The 22,054-nt window shown below is 43.3% G+C and overlaps 1 protein-coding gene across 5 annotated transcripts in view; it reads left to right on the top strand.

Moving 5' to 3' along the window:
• Nucleotides 1-3,016: 3,016 nt before the first annotated feature.
• Nucleotides 3,017-22,054, top strand: part of SAP130 (Sin3A associated protein 130) — a 107,654-nt gene continuing 88,616 nt past the window's right edge. For 2 of the 5 annotated variants that reach the window (XM_066280452.1, XM_066280457.1), the window contains exons 1-6: nucleotides 3,897-4,056; nucleotides 4,816-4,933; nucleotides 15,827-16,062; nucleotides 16,761-16,919; nucleotides 18,610-18,721; nucleotides 19,694-19,818. In XM_066280452.1, the coding sequence (XP_066136549.1) occupies nucleotides 3,985-4,056; nucleotides 4,816-4,933; nucleotides 15,827-16,062; nucleotides 16,761-16,919; nucleotides 18,610-18,721; nucleotides 19,694-19,818 (822 nt within the window). In that variant the 5' untranslated portion in view covers nucleotides 3,897-3,984. Of the gene's footprint in view, nucleotides 3,241-3,827; nucleotides 3,847-3,896; nucleotides 4,057-4,815; nucleotides 4,934-15,826; nucleotides 16,063-16,760; nucleotides 16,920-18,609; nucleotides 18,722-19,693; nucleotides 19,819-22,054 lie in introns of those variants that run through there. The other 3 variants (XM_066280455.1, XM_066280453.1, XM_066280456.1) reach the window with 3 other exon arrangements.

Below are 22,054 nucleotides of genomic sequence, written 5' to 3' on the forward strand. Positions count from 1 at the left end.
GGCAGGCCTAAGGATGTGGATGCTTGGCCCTGCTGGAGCTTTCTGCAGGTCAGGAATCAGACAGCAGATGGTGTGGTATGTCTCAGAAAGGTCAAGAGAAATCTAATCAGTTTTTGCAAAACTAAATAATAAAACTGTACAATGTATTCTGTTAGTTTCTTATGCACGATGTCATGTTTCTGCTTAATAAATTGGATAACTGATCTCTCTAAGGCACCTCAATACTGGAGACATTGGGGTCCTCCACTTGCTGTATTGTTGCTGCCTCATTCCTTTGTAGCTCCTCTTCATGAAACCCTGAACAATAACGACACTGGGACATTGAAGTTTCAGGTTCAAAACCCTAAGGTGACCAACTTAAACACGGGCTCATCCAGCCTGAGCACAGGGTCACCAGCTTGAGTGCAGGGTTGCCAACCTAAGTGTGGGATCATTGACATGATCCTAAGGTCACTGACTTGAGCCGAAATGTCACTGGCTTAAAGCCCAAGGTTGCTGGCTTGAGCAAGGGGTTACTGGCTCAGTTTGAGTGACCCCCATCCCAATTAAGGCACATATGAGAAGCAATGAATGAACAACTGAAGTGAAACAAGTTGATGCTTCTCATCTCTCTCCCTCTCTCTTTCTCAAATCAATTAAAAAAAAAAAAGTCTAGCAACCATTTCTGCATAGGAGTCTCTCATAAAAACTGCACTTCAGGAAGAAGCCTGCAATGAACTACCTGCCTCTTCACTGAACTGCCTGCTTGCCTTCTGAGACAGCCCTTAAAAAGAAGTTCTTGGAATCCTATTTCATAGGAAGGAGGCTTTCTCCAACCAATTAGAGTTGCACAGCTCTATATCCATCAACTTCTTCACAGACCAATCAGAGAAGCTCACTTCTGACCAATCAGGACAGTGCCTTTTAGACCAATCAAACTATGACAACTTGGAGTCTTCATTTGCATGAGGATGGACCAATCAGGGGCCAGAATGGGAACTTTTGGCTATATAAGTCAGCTCCCTTGGGTTCAGAGAGCTACTTTTCCTTTCCACAGGCAGGGTTGCCAGTGAAGAACCCTCAGTGGAGCAAACCAGCCCAAACCTCAGCAGACTGGTACAGAATGAAGCAGAGACCTTAACTCATAATCAAGCTGTTGTCACAGCCATGCTGTTATCACATTAACTTGTTTTGCACTGAATAAAAACACCCCTAATTGGAGGATTCTTGTTGGTGATGAATTGGTGCTGATGGCTATCAGTTGACACTTTCCAGGTAGGTGCTGTGGAATTGGCAGCATTCTACCAGATGATAGCTGAAGGTTAAGGCCTACATAAGGCACTTCGGGATTTGGCAAAACCCTGTGGAGAATTGGTGGAACTATGACTGAGACAGGATCCAATGTTTGGCAAGGTCAGAGGATAAAATTATTAAACTCTTTAAATACTGGGATTAGAGGTTTGGAATGTATTCTGAAGTTATTAGACATCGCGAATGGGCCCTGGTCAGGTAGCTCAGTTGCTTAGAGCATCCTCACAATATGCCAAGGTTGTGGATTTGATCCCTGGTAAGGACACATACAAGAAACAACCAATGAATTAATAAATGAGACAACAAATGGATGTGTTTCTCTCTTTCTCTCTCCCTTCTTCTCTAAAATAAAGATCATGGATGTGAAAGACTCAGAGTAATGCTTAAGAAAAAATTGTGGAGGATAGCTTCAGGGTAGCAAGAGATCTCAGTGGGGCAGCATTACTGTAATCCAGAAAGGAAATAATAAAAGTGGAGGCCAAGGCTATGTAAAGGACTGGAAAGAGGGTAGAGAAGTACATATGGTGACTCTGGAAGATGGAAGAATGGAAACAAGAATAAAACTACAGGCAAAGAAGATGGTGATGTCATTAACCAAACCCAGAAATCAGGAGGAATAGAGATGAGGTAAATCAAGAAAGATGTTCAATATGTTAAACTTCAGGGGCTTATAAGACCTATGTGTTGACTAGTACAGCATGTGGAACTGCAGGTATACAACTCACAGAGGGCTACTATGTAGACACAGTTTTGAGTCATTTTCAAGAGCTACTGAAACTGAGAGTGCATTTATTTAACCAGTTAAGATGAGAACAAATCAAGGACCACTGGGGTAAGTTGGGTAGGTCACTGGCAAATTTGGGAAAGCATTTTGAGAAGGGTGGCAGAACAGAATCCATCAAGTGTGGAGACTGACTAGATGAGAGAGTCTGAAGTATATATTACAGCGTTCTTTCAGAAGAGATTTGATAAGGTAAAGTGAGGAAGGAAAAAGGCTTGAAGAAGGAGGAAGGGGTATTTGAGACATCCTGGCAAGCAGTTATCTTACATAGCTGTGCATGATAAGAAGGTATTTGAGACCAGTTTATTTCTTACTAGTCACAAAACTCCAGGCCTAAATTACCACCTGGGAAGGCAGGAGGAGGTCGTAGTGTTTATTATCAAACCCAAATTTTGCTAAGACTTCTACAAGTGTATAAACTCCTACCCTTCACCCCCTACCCACCGCCCCAACAAAACTATATCATCCCATTTGGCTTCTTTGTAATGTGCAAAAACTAAGCAGGAGCCCAGTGCTGGGGTCCAGTGCCAGGAACCGCTCTCGGAATCGGCCTGCTTTAACCCGGGGTGCTCGCTTTCTGCGCCCCCGTCCTTCCACAACGATTAGGCATTGCCGTCTGTGGCTTTCGGTGGTGACATCAAATGCACACGCCGCGCGGGGAAGCGAGCCTCGTCAGGAAAACCTTCGGCCTTTCTATGGCCTCTTTTCCGCTGCACCCAGCCTCCTCTAATATGTTCCTGCGCCGCAGTTTCCTCGGGAAATGCAAGCTAGAGAGAGGGGGGTCTACTCTTTCTACTAAGCTAAGGGAAAAGGTAAAGAGGGGGTGTTACCCCTACCTAATCTGCGGGAGGCCCCGCCCGAACCCGCCTCCTAGCGTCCGGGACTCTATTGCCCACAGGCCTCCGCGGTCCGCAGGGCGGGTCTGTCCGCTCTCCGCTCGCACTGGCGGCGACTGGCATCACAGAGGAGAGCGGGGCCTGCCCCGGCCAATAGCTGAGCAGTTCGTTACGGCGGCGGAAGCAGCGGCGTTGGGCTGAGCCGCAGGAGACTGTGTTCGCGCCCCAGCGGCGGCGAAGGCGGGCTTGGGACTGTGGATCTCGGCTTCACAGACTGAGAGCGAACGGGTACGAGACCACGGCGGAGCGGTGGCCTCTCGGCGCAGCGTCCAAGTAATGGCGGGACAAGCGCCTGGGAGTGGAAGGGGCGGAGAGAAGACCAGAGGGCGGGGCGGCCGAGCCGAGCTGCAGCGTCTGTCCCGCTACTTGTCCCCGGGGAAGGGCAGTGGTGGCCGCTCCTTCAGCGGGTCCGACCTAAGCTCTATGGCGAACTGGGCATGGCGGTTGGGCCGGTGGCAGGCGCCGGGGGTCCTGCGGCAAGAAAAGGAGAGGCGCTGGGTTGGTTTGGGCGGGCTTGGGTCTTGGCGTGGAAGCGGAGCCGCCGGGGCAGGCGGCTGGGCAGTCGGCTGAGCAGTCAGCCCGGGAGTTTGGCTCCCGGAGCAGTTTAAAGTGACTCTCCACATCCGGGCCCTGCGCCCGCCGCTTTTAGACCCCGGCGGAGGCGGGGCCTCCCAGATCTCCGCCCCCTTCGCCAGGAGCACTAGACTTCTCGTTGGCTCCCCCTCGAGGGGGGTTGGCAACGGTGAGGCTCGTTCCTGATTGGCTGGCAGTCGGCGGGAGAGAAGGGCGGGACTAGAGCGCGCTAGTCGCGGCGGATTGGTGCTGGTTCTCGAGTGACGCGCCCGTCGTGGAGCCAATAGGCCGGCGGGGCATTTAGGGGTAGGTTCGTGGGAAGAGGAGTAGAACCGCGCTGCGGCCCAGTGTCCGGGTGAGCGGGTGGAGGGGCTGGACAGTCGCGTGTCCGGGGCGCGCTCAGTACGAGTCCTTCCCGCAACTCCGGAGCCCAGCGCCCCCCCCATGGGCCCTCCGCGACACCCACAGCCCGGCGAAATGGAAGCGGGAGCGGCGGGCGGCGGGCGGTGGCTGCAGGTAGAGAGACCCACAGCTTTTCTTGCGGCTTCTCGACAAGCCTGTTCCTCGCCCCGAGATGTGGTCCTAGAGTCCCGAGGTGTCTGGAAGACGGTCCTCCCATCTCAGCGGGGGTCTTTGGGTGGGGCGGGGATTGCGGCGAATTGGGCATGTCCTTGAGCTTGGCTTCTAAGGGAAAAGTGTGGGTCGACTTTAGAGAAGGCAGTGAAGGTCTCGGGTCCCTTGGCTCAGTGGAGGTCAATGAAGAGTGGGGGAAGAAATCCCTAAACAGAGAATTCCTTTTGGACCAAGTCTGGTCCAAATGTAAGGGTTTCTGATTCTTTCTTAGGACAAGGCATCTCCCCTCCAGTTCCTCCTAAGACATACTGATGACACTGCTGTTCACCTTGGTGTGAGGGTTAATTAAGCCTTTCAAAGGGATTTGACATTTTCCATAAAACTTAACACATACTATGTACTGTGTTCATGTATGTGGCTGTTGTACAGGATTCAGTGTTGATTTTGTAATCAAGCAACCCCCAAGAATTGGTTAGTAACCCCAACACCATATAAACCTTTTAACTATTAATTGAACTATGTACATCCAAAAATTACAGAATTCAGATCATTGCTGCACTGTAGATGAATGGCAAGTAATTTTTTTCTATAAATGATGCATTTGCTTGTGAGAAAAGATATGGGTACTAAAGATGCTTTAATTTTTCATTGTGGATTCTAATCTCAGAGTCCAATAATAACCATATGACTGTATGTCTGCAGGTGGAAATGAGTTCTCAGCAGTTTCCTCGGTTAGGAACTCCTTCCACTGGTCTAAGCCAGGCTCCTTCTCAGATTGCAAATAGTGGTTCTGCAGGATTGATAAACCCAGCAGTTACAGGTGAGATGTGTGATAGTTTTCTGTATTGCTTCCTGCTTTAAAAATATTGCTAGTTTTCTAATTTAAAAATTAGCAAATTCCTTGTGGGACTTTAGTAAATGCTAAGTATCTAATTTAACAAAAGGATATGTTACAATTCTAATTTAAATTTAAACAAGGCTTTTTTCTTCCTGTTTTAATCAATTCAATCCCACATACTAGAGCAGGCATCCCCAAACTACGCATGTGGCCCCCTGAGGCCATTTATCCACCCCACCCCCCTCACTTCCAGAAGGGGCACCTCTTTCATTGGTGGTCAGTGAGAGGAGCACTGTATGTGGCGGCCCTCCGACCGTCTGAGGGACAGTGAACTGGCCCCTTGTGTAAAAAGTTTGGGGACCCCTGTTAGAGTATACATGAAAGTCATAATAAAGCATGTCTGCAAGAACTATTTTTTAAATGTATTAATGTCTTCTTATTTAGTTAAGGCCCAAAGATATGGTAATTGGAGCCCAGAGGTGTGTAAGGCATAGGACTTGCTTTAGAGACCAAAGATGCTGCTAAACATCCTACAATAAGCAGGACAGTGTGTGTCCTTCCCCCCACCCCTGCAACAAAGAATCCAATCAGGTTAACAATGCTGAAGTTGAAGAACTTTAAATAGTCTACTCAGTAAGAAGATGACGCTGCAAAGTGAAATAAAATATTCCTTTTTCTATTTCTTTTTCTTCACTACCTGATTGTTGTGTTCATTATGGTAAATGGTACCCCTATACTGATTGCTCAAACCAGGAACTCTGGCATCATCTTTAATTGCTCTGTCTCTTGCCTGTGAGCTATGGCCCTTTGTCAAATGTTTCAGCCTCACTCTCCATTGTTTTGCTTCCCTTCTGCCAACTTAGTTTTTGTTTTTTGTTTTTTTGGGTTTTTTTTTTTTCCCCATTTTTCTGAAGCTGGAAACAGGGAGAGACAGACAGACTCCCGCATGCGCCCGACCGGGATCCACCCGGCACGCCCACCAGGGGCGATGCTCTACCCACCAGGGGGCGATGCTCTACCCATCCTGGGCGTCGCCATGTTGCGACCAGAGCCACTCTAGCGCCTGAGGCAGAGGCCACAGAGCCATCCCCAGCGCCCGGGCCATCTTTGCTCCAATGGAGCCTTGGCTGCGGGAGGGGAAGAGAGAGACAGAGAGGAAAGCGCGGCGGAGGGGTGGAGAAGCAAATGGGCGCTTCTCCTGTGTGTCCTGGCCGGGAATCGAACCCGGGTCCTCCGCACGCTAGGCCGACGCTCTACCGCTGAGCCAACCGGCCAGGGCCCAACTTAGTTTTTGTTACAAGTTTATTTTAGTTCTGTTTAGTCTTAAAGTAATTTTAAGCTACTTCCTGTATGATACTAGATACTCATGTTTTCTGAACACATTATAAAAAGTTCTTGGCTTTCTTAACTTTAAGAATTTACATATTCTTTGACCATGAGTGTCTCCTGCACTTCTGTATGGATTATACTTGCTACAGTGAAGGGCACAAAGGTAGTGGTCAACAAGTCTTGTAGACCCACTTTGAAGTGCCTTACTCTTTAAATATTTTTGGCACTGTTGTGTCTTTGGTATAAGTTTATAACAATAATTTAAAAGAATATAGCTAAGAAAAATATTTTTTAACATCTGTACTTTACGGGAAATTATATTGCTCATTTTAAAAGCTGTCAGCAATAACTGCTCTAAAATTTTGTTGAGAAGGAAATCATTGACTTAGACTAAAATTGTCTGTAATTTCACTTCTGAATGGTATCTTTTTTCTTCTGTTATCATAAAAAAGGGATTTTTTTTTTTTATTTTTTTTTTTTTTTTTGCATTTTTCTGAAGCTGGAAACAGGGAGAGACAGTCAGACAGACTCCCGCATGCGCCCGACCGGGATCCACCCGGCACGCCCACCATGGGGCGACGCTCTGCCCACCAGGGGGCGATGCTCTGCCCACCCTGGGCGTCGCCATGTTGCGACCAGAGCCACTCCAGCGCCTGGGGCAGAGGCCAAGGAGCCATCCCCAGCGCCGGGCCATCTTTGCTCCAATGGAGCCTTGGCTGCGGGAGGGGAAGAGAGAGACAGAGAGGAAGGCGCGGCGGAGGGGTGGAGAAGCAAATGGGCGCTTCTCCTGTGTGCCCTGGCTGGGAATCGAACCCGGGTCCTCCGCACGCTAAGCCGATTCTCTACCGCTGAGCCAACCGGCCAGGGCGGGAAATTTTTTATAAGCAATATTTTCTGTTGCTCTTATCAAAAGTGATTTGGAATCCTGAGCATATCAGGATTTCAAATACATGTCCAAAGTTCAGAGGAATAGATTATAACAGTTCTCTACTGCTTCAAGATTTTTTTCTGGTAAAAATAAATGGAAAATGAGAACTCTAATGTCTGGAAGGAAATGATAAATGGTTCCAAAAAGAGCTTAATGGGAGATAGTCAGTACATTGATTTTATAAAGTCTTCCTGGACAAATATGTGTGGGGAAAGTTATGAAATCATCCATTTCCTTAAAATTTTAATTAGGGGAAAATCTGTTTGGACAAATTGAGAATGGAAAGACAGAAGTAAACTGTCTTTATTCACAAGCAACATGCACATATGCAGAAAATCCTAAAGAATGTTTGTAAAAAACTTAGAACTAAGTTAGTAATGGTTGCAGGATAAAAATTTAATATACAAAAAACAATTCTATTTACTAGTAATAAAGAATGAAATTTTATAAAACATAGGTACAGTGGCATCAAAAAAGAAATAAAAGCCCACAGAAAACTTAGGGACATATTAACAGGCTACATATGAGACCCAAGATTAAGTAACCATGTAAAACATTGCTGAAAGAAATTAAAGACCTACCTCAATGAAAAGATCTGTCTGCCATGTACATCTCTTTTTAAGATATCAGTTCTACCAAAGAGATATATAGGTTCGAAGAAATTCTAACCAAAATTTTATCAGCCTGTTTTGTGACAGCCTGAATCTAAAATTTATGAAGAAACCAAAGGACCTAGAATAGTCAAAGCAGTTTTGACCAAAAAAAATGAGAAATTTGGAGAACTCTTCTGCCTTACTTCTAGACTTGCTATAAAGCAACACTAATCAAGACAGTGTAATTTTGGCATAAAGATAGAAATATAAATCATTGGAACAAAGTGTGTAGGATCCAGAAATAGACCCACACATAGTGATCAATTGATTTTTGACAAAAAAACATTGGTAATTCAATAGGGAAGTGATAGTCTTTTCAACAACATAGTGCTAGGACATCAGAATATCCATGTGGAAAAAAATGACACTTTAACCTTTACCATACACAAAAATTAACTCAAAATGTATTATCGTGGATCTAATGTAAAACTTAAAATTTCTAAAACAAAACATTGGAGGAACTGTTTGCAATCAAGGGTAAGCAGAAATTGCCTAGGTCACAAAAAACACTACTTATAGAAGAAGCAACTGATACATTAAAAATGATTGCTTGTCAAGATACCATTAACAGAATAAAAAGGCAAGCCATAGACTGAGAAGACGTTTGCAATAAATGCATATCTGCAAAGGATTTATATTCTGAATATATGAGGAACTCATAACAAAATGGTAAAAAAAAACAAACGGCCTGTTATATTTAAATTGGCAAAATATTTGAATAGACACTTCACCAGAGACCCTATTTAAATACCAAGTAAGCACATAAAAGATACTCAACATGCCTGATCAGGTGGTGGTGCAGTGGATACAGTGTCGGACTGGGATGCAGAAGACTCAGGTTTGAAACCTTGAGGTCGCTGGTTTGAGCGCAGGCTCATCTGGTTTGAGCACAGCTCACCAGCTTGAACCCAAGGTTGCTGGCTTGAGCAAGGGGTTACTCGGTCTGCTCTAGCCTCTGGTCAAGGCACATATGAGAAAGCAGTCAATGAACAACTAAGGTGCCGCAGCAAAGAATTGATACTTCTCATCTCTTCCTTCCTGTCTGTCCCTATCTGTCCCTCTCTCTGTCTCTCTCTGTCTCTGTCACATACAAAAAAGATACTCAACAGAATTAACCCCCAGGGCAATGCTGTTTAAAACCACAGTGAGAAACTACAACACATACACTAGAATGACTAAAATTAAAAGACCAACAATTCCAAATTTTGATGTGTCTATAGAACAAGTAGAACTTACATATTATTGAAGAAATGCAAAGTTTCTAGCCACTTTGGGAAATAGTTTGTCAGTATCTTATACAACCCCACAATCCCATTCATAGGTATTTACCCAAAACAAATGAAAACATACATATAAAGACTTATTCTTTAATATTCATAGAAACATAATAGCCAAGAACCAGAAATAGCCCAGATGTTTATCACCTGGTGACTAGTTGAGTACTGTTTTGTTTATTCATACAATGAAATACTAAACAATAAAAAGGAACAAACTTACTGGTATGCACAACAACGTGGATGAACCACAAAAACATGTTAAGAGAAAAGCCAGGCACAGAACCACATGTGCAGTTCAAGTGATCGACAGTGGTTTCTAAGGAGTAGATGTGGGAGGAAGGGAACTCACTGCAAAGGGGCATGAATGAACTTGTTAGAGTGATAGAAAATGTCCTGTATCTTGATTGTGGTGTGGTTACAGTAGTGTACTGTAATGAAAATTTATCTAATTTTATACAAGGAATTAGAGGATTTTATGTGTAAATTGAGCCTTAGTAATGTTTATTAAAAGATTGGCAAGAAAGATGAATATACAGTGTGTCCGTAAAGCCATGGTGCACTTTTGACCGGTCACAGGAAAGCAACAAAAGACGATAGAAATGTGAAATCTGCACCAAATAAAAGGAAAACTCTCCCAGTTTCATACCTATTCAGTGCAGTTCGATGTGGGCTCAACCCAGATTTTTTAGGACTCCTTAGGTAGCTATTCCGTATAGCCTCTACAGACTCATCACTGACTGATGGCCTACCAGAACGGGGTTTTTCCACCAAACTGCTGGTTTCCTTCAACTGCTTATCCTGCCAAGAAATGTTATTCCTATGTAGTGGTGCTTCGTTATAAACGCCGATATTCACGTTGCACTTTGGTCACGTGATTTGGATTTGAATTTAGTGAGCCACAGAACACACTGAACTTTCCTCTGTACCGTCCACATCTTTACTGGCATGGCTGTGGGCTGCTCCGCTGTATACACGGTGTAACGTCATCATCTGCACATGCTGCCACATCATCCTACAGAAACGGAGGGTTTTCCTTTTATTTGGTGCAGATTTCACATTTCTATCATCTTTGTTGCTTTCCTGTGACCGGTCAAAAGTGCACAATGACTTTACGGACAAACTGTATACTTCACAAAGGAAGAGGCATATAAATGGCCTATGATCACAATAAGAAGTTCAGGGCCTGACTTGTGGTGGTGCAGTGGATAAAGCCTCGACCTGGAACACTGAGGTTGCCAGTTTAAAACCCTAGGCTTGCTTGGTCAAGGCACATATATGAGTTGATGCTTCCTGCTCCTCACCCCTTATGTCTCCCTTCTCTCTCTCTCTCTCTCTCTCTCTCTCTCTCTCCTCAAATGAATAGTTTGAAAAATGTTTTAAAAAAAAGTTCGGCATTACTAATCATGGAAATGCTCATGAAAACCACAATGAGAGCCTGACCAGGAGGTGGTGCAGTGGATACAGCATCGGTCTGATATGCTGAGGACTGAGATTTGAAACCCCAAGGTTGCCACCAACTTGAGCAAGGATTTGCTGGCTTGAGCCCAGGGTCACTGGCTTGAGCAAGGGGTCACCCCCAGTCAAGGCATGTACGAGAAAGCAGTCAATGAACTAACGTACCACAATGAAGAATTGATGCTTCTCATCTCTCTCCCTTCCTGTTGGTCTCTCTCTTTCTTCTATTTTTTTTTTTAATTCATTATAGAGAGGAGAGAGAAGGGGAGAGAGAGAGACAGAGAGGGAGAGAGAGGAGAGAGAGAAGGGGGGAGGAGCTGGAAGCATCAACTCCCATATGTGCCTTGACCAGGCAAGCCCAGGGTTTCGAACCGGCAACCTCAGCATTTCCAGGTCGACGCTTTATCCACTGCGCCACCACAGGTCAGGCTCTCTTTCTTAAAGAGGAGAAAAACACAATAAGATACCTGCTTATACACTCACTAGAATGTGTGTATCAAGAATTGGTAAGGATGAGGAACAGCTGGAACTCTGATACACTGATGGTTGAAGAGAAGATCACACAACTACTTTAGAAAGTATTTTGGAAATTTCATAGAAAAATTAAACATTTACTTAGCATTTATTTTATCCATCCATTCTGCTCTTAGGTTGTTGGTGACAATGTTTGTAAAAATATTGTTGAGCTCTCTTAGAGTAACCATTTTATTATATGTAAATTATACCTCAATAAAGTGGTTTTTAAAATAGAAATTTTAAAAATCTTAATGACCTGAGAGAAAATCAGTATATAGTAAAATATTAAATATACATTAATCTTTTCACCTAGCACTTGTACTTTGGAAATATTTTCTTCAGATCATTGAACAAGGACTCAAAGTACATATGGATATTCATCCCAGAGATTTTGTTAATATAAAAATTTGGAAATAACCTAAAAGCCCATCAATGTTATAACGGTTAAAAAAAAAACTGTAATACATCTATGCAATGGAATCTTATATAGCATTTTTTAACTAATAATAGTGTATGTTCAAATTATTGATTTTCATTCCTAGGTATATATCCAATAGAAATAGGTCCTATGTTCACCGAAAGGCATGTACAAGAATATTCTAGCACTGCTATTCACAGTAGCAAAAACTGAAAATTACTTGCCTGACCAGGTGGTGGCACAGTGGATAGATCATCGGACTGGGATGTGGAAGACCCAGGTTCGAGACCCCGAGGTCGCCAGCTTGAGCGTGGGCTCATCTGGCTTGACCAAAAAGCTCACCAGCTTGGACCCAAGGTTGCTGGCTTGAGCAAGGGGTCACTCAGTCTGCTGAAGGCCCGCGGTCAAGGCACATAAGAGAAAGCAATCAGTGAACAACTAAGGTGTCGCAACAAGAAACTGATGATTGATGCTTCTCATCTCTCTCCGTTTCTGTCTGTCCCTATCTATCCCTCTCTCTGACTCTCTCTCTCTGTCCCTGTAAAAAAAAAAAAAAAAGAAAACTACTTAAATGCCTATTAACAGGAAAATGGGTAATTTTCATTTATTTACACAATGGCATACTATATGTACTGAAATTGAAAGATCAGTAACATAGATGAATCTCATACCTGTAAGTGAAAGAAGCAAGACACAATGAGGGCTTACATTTGTTATATGAAGTTTAAAAGTAGACAGTAGTAATCTGTAGTATTAGAAGTTGTAGAAATCACTGGGAGGGATATGGACTGGAATCGTGCTGAACAGAGGGTTTCTAGGGAACCTGGAAGTTTTACTTCTTCATCTGGGTGCTGGTTACTCAGGTGTATTCAATTTGTGGAAGTTAATTGGACTGTACAATTAATATTTTGCGCTTGTCTTTATGAAGTTTTAATTCAAATAAAAAGTTAAGCCTGAGCAGGTGGTGGTGCAGTGAATAGAGCATCAGACTGGAATGCAGAGGACCCAGGTTTGAAACCCTGAGGTCACTGGGTTGAACATGGGATCATAGACATGACCCCATGGTCGCTGGCTTGAGCCCAAGGTCACTGGTTTGAGCAAGAGGTCACTCCCTCTACTGTAGCCCTCCCCCCCATCAACACACATGAGAAAGCAGTCTGAACAACTAAGGTACCGCAGTGAAAAATTGATGCTTCTCATCCTTCTTCCATCTGTCTGTCCCTGTCTATCCCTCTCTCTGTCTCTATCACACACAAAAAAACTAAAAGCCCACCCAAAGTTAAAGAGGTAAGAAGCATCTGAAGTACCAAAATATTAACTGCTGGTGTCTTTGGGAGCAGCTTTTTTTTGTATGTGTATATGTGACAGAGAGAGGGACAGATAGGAAGGGAAAGATAATAAGCATAAATTCTTCATTATGGCACCTTAGTTCATTGACTGCTTTCTCATATGTGCCTTGATGGGGAGGGGAGGAGGCTCCAGCTGAATGAGTGACCCCTTGCTTAAGCCAGCGAGCATGGGATCATGTCTTTGAATCTGTGCTCAAAGTGGTGAGCCCATGCACAAGCTGAATGAGCCTGTGCAAGCTGGCGACCTAGGGGTTTTGAACCTGGGTCCTCTGCATTCCAGTTCAATGCTTTATCTACTGTGCCACCGCCTGATCAGGCTGCTTTATTATCTTTATAGTTTTCTAAATAATTAAAAATTTATTCTTTAAGTATAATCTTTTCATTAAGAAAAATAATGTTGGCCCTGGCCGGTTGGCTTAGTGGTAGAGCATTGGCCTGGCGTGCAGAAGTCCCGGGTTCGATTCCCAGCCAGGGCACACAGGAGAAGCGCCCATTTGCTTCTCCACCCCTCCCCCTCTCCTTCCTCTCTGTCTCTCTCTTCCCCTCCCGCAGCTGAGGCTCCATTGGAGCAAAGATGGCCCGGGCACTGGGTATGGCTCCTTGGCCTCTGCCCCAGGCGCTAGAGTGGCTCTGGGCGGACAGAGCGACGCCCCCTGGTGGGCAGAGCGTCGCCCCTGGTGGGCGTGCAGGGTGGATCCCGGTCGGGTGCATGCGGGAGTCTGTCTGACTGTCTCTCCCTGTTTCCAGCTTCAGAAAAATAAAAAAAAATAAAAAAATAAAAAATAATAAAGTCTGGCTCTGGTGGAGTAGGTCAGTTGGTTAGAGCATCCTGACACGTCATGGTTGCAGGTTTGTTCCCTGGTTAGGGTATATACAAGAATCAACCAAAAAATGCACAAATAAGTGGAACAACAAATCAATGTTTCTCTCTCTCTTGCTTTCTCAAATCAGGAAAAAAAAAAAAAGAAAAAGAAAAATAATGTTAGTGTTAGATGATAAAATGATAGACAATGAGTTACTATTTTCTTTATTTTTTTTTTGTTACTATTTTCACAGACTCTTTTTTTCATTACATTAGTTCCTTGATTTTTTAATTTAATTTTTAAATAGGTTACAAAAATAGTGCACAGTGAAGTCTCTCTCCCATCCTGTCCTTTAGTCCTCTACTTTCTTTCCCTTCAGACATCCAAGATGCTTTTGGAGATATGTTATCCATATACAAATGCCATGAACCAGCGCAACTCTTAATTGATCAGGTCCTGAGAGAGAACAGTGGGGCATGAAGAAATAAACATAGACAAAGAATGGGATCAGGAGGTCTCTGTAGGCTGGTGACCTACAAGAGCACAGACACCCCCAGTCATTTATTTTATAGTGCAGAGAACAGAGCAGTTTGCAAAACATGGGAGTCTCCCATATAGTCACATATCTGAGGTATAAACAGGACCTTTCTCAAAAGTGCATAATCCTTTTATCATGCATAATATAACTAGCATTTCCACAAACAAAGGGTAAGAGGATGGGCATATATATTGCTTCAAGGAGCAAAAACTATCAGAGGGTATGGGGAAGAGTTTAGCCTTTGGCTTAACCCTTAGACTGCAAGGAATTTGTCAGCTTATAGCCTGTCTTCCACATACAAATATAAGTATATATATGTATGTATGTGTTTTATTTTTTTTCAGTGTTCTATACTTTGCTTTTCTTTAACTTATATATTTTCATATATTTTTACATAATACATTGCTTGTAAAAATTAGGGGATCAGGGAATGTACAGATACTCCAGTTCTTTTAGCCTTATGTATAAGTGCATTTTCACCAATGAAATAAAAGTTGGTTTTGCATCTCATTTGCATAATTGAACATTTTTCTTTGTCTTGTTTGCTTTTCTTGTTTAATAAAAAATGCTTTTTTTAATTGCTTCGTACTCATTTTGATATATCCTAATTTTTGTGAGAAGTATATATGCTATAGGTTTTTCTATAAGAGTACCTAAAAGACCTTGTTTTTATAGTTGCATGTAGTCTATTGTGGAGTATACCAGTAATTTATATAGCCAGTCTCCTGTTGATGGACATATAGAGGGTTTTTTTGTTGTTGTTGTTTCAGTTTTTTTACTGGTATAAAATTGCTGAAACAAATAACTTTGTACATAAATGATGTTACACTTGTGCTATGTATCTGTGGGAGACATCCCTGCAAGTGGAATTGTTGAGCTCAAAGGGTGTATACCTTGCAGTAATGATGGAGACTGTCTTGTTCACTCAGTAAGCATTGGGACTGAGAAATTTATTTTGAAAAATTATATATTCTTGGACTTAAGATCTATACTTAAATTATCTTTTTATTGGCCCTGGCCGGTTGGCTCAGTGGTAGAGCATCGGCCTGGCGTGCAGAAGTCCTGGGTTCGATTCCCAGCCAGTGCACACAGGAGAAGCGCCCATTTGCTTCTCCACCCCTCCCCCTCCTTCCTCTCTGTCTCTCTCTTCCCCTCCCGCAGCCGAGGCTCCATTGGAGCAAAGATGGCCCGGGCGCTGGGGATGGCTCCTTGGCCTCAGCCCCAGGCGCTAGAGTGGCTCTGGTCGCTACAGAGCGACGCCCCGGAGGGACAGAGCATTGCCCCCTGGTGGGCAGAGCTTCGCCCCTGGTGGGCGTGCCCGGTGGGTCCCGGTCGGGCGCACACGGGAGTCTGTCTGACTGTCTCTCCCCATCTCCAGCTTCAGAAAAATACAAAAACAAAAAAAAAATTATGTTTTTATTGTGACTCAGGTTTGCTATCTTATCAGGGGAATCTGATGGGCAAATGCTTGTTGTTAAGAAATTCTTGCAAGGAAATGGCCAGTTTATCAATCTAGACTTAACTGCAGGTGACACTTCTATGTGTGCTATTATATTCATTGATATTGGGAGGATGTGACATGCTGTTTTACCCTTAATGTCTTCACTAGTCAACGATGAATCTAGTCGAGATGCTGAAGTCACAGCCAGGGAGCACATGGGTTCTGGTAGCTCCCTGCAGTCCCGTGAAGAGAAGCAAGAGCCTGTTGTGGTGAGGCCCTATCCACAGGTGCAGATGTTGTCTACACACCATGCTGTTGCATCTGGCACGCCTGTAACCGTGACAGCCCCACCAGCACATCTGACACCAGCAGTGCCACTCTCATTTTCAGAGGGACTTATGAAGGTAATGGAGAGGTTTAGAATTCCACACTGAACCACAGCTGAAGGCTGGCTAGAATATTTCTGACAATTATCGCAAAGTGTGTGTTTGTTTGTTTTTTGTTTGTTTGTTTTAACCTATCGGTTCAGCTCTTCAGTGTAACTCTGAGTTCTCCTGTACTGCAGTGCCTTGTGTTGTGCCGCTAGGCAGTTGACATCACAGAACCTTTTGTAGTTATCCATTTAACATTGATTTTATTCAAGTTAATGGGTGTGCTAACTCAGTTTTTACCTTGGAGTGGCACTCTTCAAGGTTTTATTTTGATAGCTTGCTAATTTGGAGGTATCTAAAAATATGGGCATATTATGTTGTGATTATGTTTCAGTTATTGGGAGTTTTGTTTAATTCTGCCCAAACATGGGGGAGGCGGCATTGTACAGAAGACTGAGCTATGAGCCATACATATCTGGGTTTTATTCCCAGTTGTAGTTGTTGCTGTTTGTGTGACTTTAAGCAAGTGCCTTAGACTTGTTTTGCATGTTTCCTCATCTGTACCTAATACTTCAACGGAAAAGCTATGATGATGGGAGATAAAACATAATAAGGTTTCTGGCGTTTTCCCTGGCACTCCCCTGGGTTGATTTGTGTGCTTTTAACTTCAGAATGGAATGCATCACTAGTAAAACACCATTGATGTGTTTCGTGTGGTTTTCTGTTTGCAGCCACCTCCCAAGCCCACCATGCCAAGTCGTCCCATTGCTCCTGCTCCACCTTCCACCTTGTCACTTCCCCCCAAGGTTCCAGGGCAGGTCACCGTTACCATGGAGAGTAGCATCCCTCAAGCTTCAGCCATTCCTGTGGCAACAATCAGTGGACAACAGGTTTTGTTTCCTCTTAATTTGTTTATTTTCTAACTGAGATGCCAAATTGTTGACCATTATTTATTGAATGCCGGCAGTACCTTAGGCACTATACTAAATAAAAAAATAAATGGTCATTTATATCTACAAAGGGAGACAGTAGTCTTGAGGTAGACAGATGGCTGTATGGAGTATGACCACTGTACACGGTAGCCTTTGTCATTTAGCCAGTAGGCATTGAGCATCTGCTATGTATGAGGTAGTGCCTCAGTGGGAGATACAAATCTCCATCAAACAGTCCACATCCTTGAGCTCAGAGTCCAGTGGTGCTTACTCACAGGTTCAGAATCCTGGTGGGTTGAGCACAGTCTCAGCAAGAGTGCTCCTCTCTTAGGAGAACAAATGCGTATTTCATGGCTGACTAGCATGTTCTCAAGCAGCCCACCAATAATGAACATTTATTTATTTTTAAGTCTATTTTAACTTTAAAAATATTGAAATTATAGTCTTGTTGCATCATATGTATTTGATTTATTTAAATATTTTGAATTACCGCCTGACCTGTGGTGGCACAGTGGATAAAGCATCGACCTGGAAATGCTGAGGTCCCCGGTTCGAAACCCTGGGCTTGACTGGTCAGGGCACATATGGGAGTTGATGCTTCCAGCTCCTCCCCCCTTCTCTCTCTCTGTCTCTCTCTCCCCTCTCTCCCTCTCTGTCTCTCTCCTCTCTAAAAAATGAATAAAAATATATATATATATAGTGTTTAAAAAAAAAAAATTTTTGAATTACCAATGAAGAACTGAATCTCAAAATTTTACCTTCCAAGTATTCAAGAAAAAAACTGATATTCTAAAAAGATGGACTGTCATTTTCCTTTCTTCACACTGCTACATACACCCAGAAGTTCTGGTACATACACCCAGAAGTGCTGGGTCAGCACACACCTGAAGAGCACTGAGGTCAGGCTGGGAGGGTGAGGAAGGCGTAGTCAAGAGGTGAGCTGAAGCACCGAGAGGGGAGTGCCTGTGGGGGCGCATTGACATCTCTGGAGACAGAGCTAAAGACTAGGTGCCTATAGCCTGACCTGTGGTGGTGCAGTGGATAAAGCGTCGACCTGGAAATGCTGAGGTCGCCGGTTCGAAACCCTGGGCTTGCCTGGTCAAGGCACATATGGGAGTTGATGCTTCCAGCTCCTCCCCCCTTCTCTCTCTCTTTCTCTCTCTCTCTCTCTCTCTCTCTCTCTCTCCTCTCTAAAATGAATAAATAAAATTTAAAAATAAATAAATAAATAAATAAATAAATTTAAAAAAAAAAAAAGAAAAAAGACTAGGTGCCTATAGTGGCACCTGCAGTGACATGCAAAGGAAGTGGTGATAAAGGGAAAACAAGCTTTGGTCCAAGACCGGTAACAACTATGAAAGACTAACATTAAAGGAGAAAGTCCGAAAATGAACAGTGTGTCATCTGTTACATGGGTTTAACAGCTAGACAGTTGGTGTGTTCTCGCAGTCACTTACATGTACTCTCTGGTGTGAGTCCTCACACAGTGTGCTGTCTAAGGAAAGCTGGATGTCCTTTCCCTTAGGATGCTCACTGTCTGAAAGGAGCAACCTGACCCACACCGGGAGGCAGCTGACTTCCTAGAAGCAAGGTGTAAGCACCAGTGACTAACAGCATTTAAGATAATGTTGTGTCCTGTTTGTTGTAGGGCCATCCCAGTAACCTGCATCACATCATGACCACAAATGTACAGATGTCTATTATCCGCAGCAGTGCTCCTGGGCCACCTCTTCACATCGGAGCTTCTCATTTACCTCGAGGTAGAGACTGCACATTTTATTGAACTCTCAAAATGCAGTATACATTTGGCAGATGATTTGATTGCTTAACTTAGTAAAGTTAGAGGACAGGAGAAATAAAAGCAGTAGACATTTTTAGCATGGTCTACTATATGTTTATTGTAGTTGCATTACAACAAGTTTGTATGTATGTAAACTTAAAGCAATTCAGATTTTTAGTATGGTCTAAAAAGTGTCCTTTTTAGTGAGGAACCTGTCAAGGCTGTGACAGCTTAAACATGGTGTTCATTTTTAGTAAATAAGTCACAAATATTAATACTAAATATAGTATGTTTAAAGTTTAGTTATAACAGTGATTCAGATTTTTTACTCATATAGCAATAAGATGACTTGAGTTCTAATAGGTGTGAAAAATTAAATTTAGTGAATTTTCTCAAATACTTAATCAAAAATTGTTACCGTCTAGTGGAGAATATAAAATCATTGCTTACAAAATTAGATTAATGAATATGAAACAAGGTTAACTCAGTTATAACATAATTTAGTCTCAGGGTGAGGTTCACAGACTGCAAAGGGCCTGTGTAGATGAAAACTTTTCATGAATGTACTAAGAAATCATTGGCCTTTCCACAATGTTGGCATTTGCATTGGTGGTGCAAAGGCAGTGGTGGTGTGGTGATTCAGAGGAACTCTTCCTGTCTGGTGTTTAAGCTGCTGGAGCCTCGGCCTGAATTAGGGCAGCAGCTCCATGCTCTACACTTGCAATTAAAAAAAACACAACGGTGAGTTTCATTTAAGAATGTCCTTGAAGAATAAACTTATTGAATCTCAACCCTTGAGTGTACTTTTTCTTAATTTTCTGTGTGATGAATTAGGAAGTATACATAAAGCACTTCTGCTGAATAATGACAATGAGTTTTAGAAATTCTGATTGTTTTCCCAGTTGAGAACTATTTAAATTTTGAGTCTACTAATAGCAAACCACTCTTTCAGGTGCAGCTGCTGCTGCTGTGATGTCTAGTTCTAAAGTAACCACCGTCCTAAGGCCGACTTCCCAGTTGCCAAATGCTGCTACAGCTCAGCCAGCAGTCCAGCATATCATTCACCAGCCAATCCAGGTACCTCCAGGGTGTAAGACAGCTATGAGTACAGGGCCTGCCCTGAGCCATTCATTCTGCTGGGTACTGTGAGAGTCCTGACCTCAAGTGATTTAGTGTACTTGCCAAGAGGTAGGGAAGGTCATGTGATCTGCTGTAGGAATTTAGAAGAAGTAGTAAGGGAAAGCTTTTTGCACCAATGGGTGAGCTAATGGGGAGTCAGAGAAGTGAGGAGGGCAATTGCAGGGAAGACAGTGATGGCTACATACAATGTTTAGTACAGGCTAGTTAGAACTAAGGGGTTCTAATTTGGATAGGGGTTTATGAACCCCTAAATATTTTATGCAGATATATATACTTTTGTTTAATATTTTTTTATAATATTTTTAGTTTATTGGTAGACATGTCTTGCCAAACCACACTCAGTTGTGGGCTCTCCGGCCATTGCAGGTAGTATATTGAAGGCAAGCACATGCTAACAAGAGTCTCTGCTGCAGAACCTGCGGGCTGCCCAGATGCCTTCTGTTCGTTCTCACACGGTTTCAGGTGCGCAGCTTAGCATAATGCCATCTGCACGCTGCATCATGCACCCTCCACCCCAAACAAAGTCTCCTTCTGCCCTCGTTTTCCCCCTTTGCCCTCCTCCCCTACCTCCATCTCCCTTTACATATGTATATCTTTTGAGGAGGATGGTTTATGCCTTTCAACTTGTTTTCGAGGAAATCTGTGACTTCAGTACTACTGAAGTACAATGCATTACTCAACGATACTGTGGTGTCTCTAAATTTGGAACTCTAAAATATGGAACGTAAACTTGATTTTGTACACTGCAGTGAACCACCAAGTTTTTTTAATGCAGTAATGTATGGTCAAACAAATACCTATGAAAGATTAATCTAACTAAATTACGTGCTGGAGGTGGAAATTCAGATACCTTTGATGACCAAACTGGCAATGTGTACAAAACAGCTGGGTTTAAGACAGTAAGGAAAAGTGCTCATTAGGATACTGGGTAGTACATGTCCAGCCTAGATCATTCAAATGAAGACAAAATAAAAGACCTTGCTGGCTGACAAAATACATTTGGAGACTGATTAGGCCCACCAGGAGTATATGTGATACATAGTGGGGCTTGGAGACAGGATAACCAAGATAGGAAGCTCACTAGTAGGGAGACAGTGCAGCAGCCCTAGAGTGAGACAACAGCCTGTCATAGTAGGTACAGCAGCTAAGAGGTTAGAAGGTGAAACAGAGATCAAGAATGGGCAGAGTTTACAGATTTAAATACATTTAACAAGGTCAAAGAGGAACTACTGAGGAGAACTCGGATGAATGGAAGACTTGACAGGGAACAGGCAGGTGAAGCTCAGTGTGAAACTTGCTTGTCAGGTGAAGATTTCACACACGGACGTACTGGTAAGGAAAGTGTATCCAAGAAGCATCTGGTAGCCTGCATCTTCTACAGTGGAGACTAACACGCTACCTGAGATGACCTGAGAGCCCACAGCTGAGCAGGCACTCTGGAAAACACTTGGTTGTGTGTTAGTGTAAAACAGGGGTCTCAAACTCACGGGCCGCATGCAGCCGCCGAACAATTTTGTGCGGCCCACAGACTAATCCACGAAGTTCAAAATATTTTGGATAAAATTAAGTAAGCCCGTGGATTAGTCTGCGGGCAGCACAAAATTGTTCAGCGGGCCGCGAGTTTGAGACCCCTGGTGTAAAAGGTCTACACCAGGACCAACTACAAATCTGTGGGATTTCTGAATCTGAAGAGTTCGATCCTGGTTTATACTAATAGGACAGAATTTTGATCCAGTTGTATTTGAAGGCACTTGTGTTTTATCCATCTAAAATTGGGTATTTTTTAAAATAATTCTGACTCTTACCTGACCAGGTGGTGGCACAGTGTATAGAGCATCAAACTGGGACGCAGAGGACCCAGGTTCTAAACCCCAAGATCTCTGCTTGAGTGCAGGCTCATCCAACTTGGGTGTGGGGTCGCTGGCTTGAGCAAGGGGTCACTCACTTTGCTGTAGCCCCTCAGTCAAGGTACATATGAGCAATCAATGAACTACTAAGGTGCTGCAACAAAGAATTGATGCTTCTCATCTCTCTCCCTTCCTGTCTGTCTGTCCCTCTCTCTGACTCTCTCTGTCTGTCAAAAATAATAATGCTGACTCTTGTTTTTATAGCAACTTACTCAAAAAGAGGATTCCTTAATTAGAATAACAATTTAATATCATTTGGGCAGTAA

The sequence above is a fragment of the Saccopteryx bilineata genome, chromosome 5, assembly GCF_036850765.1.
Source record: "Saccopteryx bilineata isolate mSacBil1 chromosome 5, mSacBil1_pri_phased_curated, whole genome shotgun sequence".
In the NCBI taxonomy this organism is placed as follows: Eukaryota; Metazoa; Chordata; class Mammalia; order Chiroptera; family Emballonuridae; genus Saccopteryx; species Saccopteryx bilineata.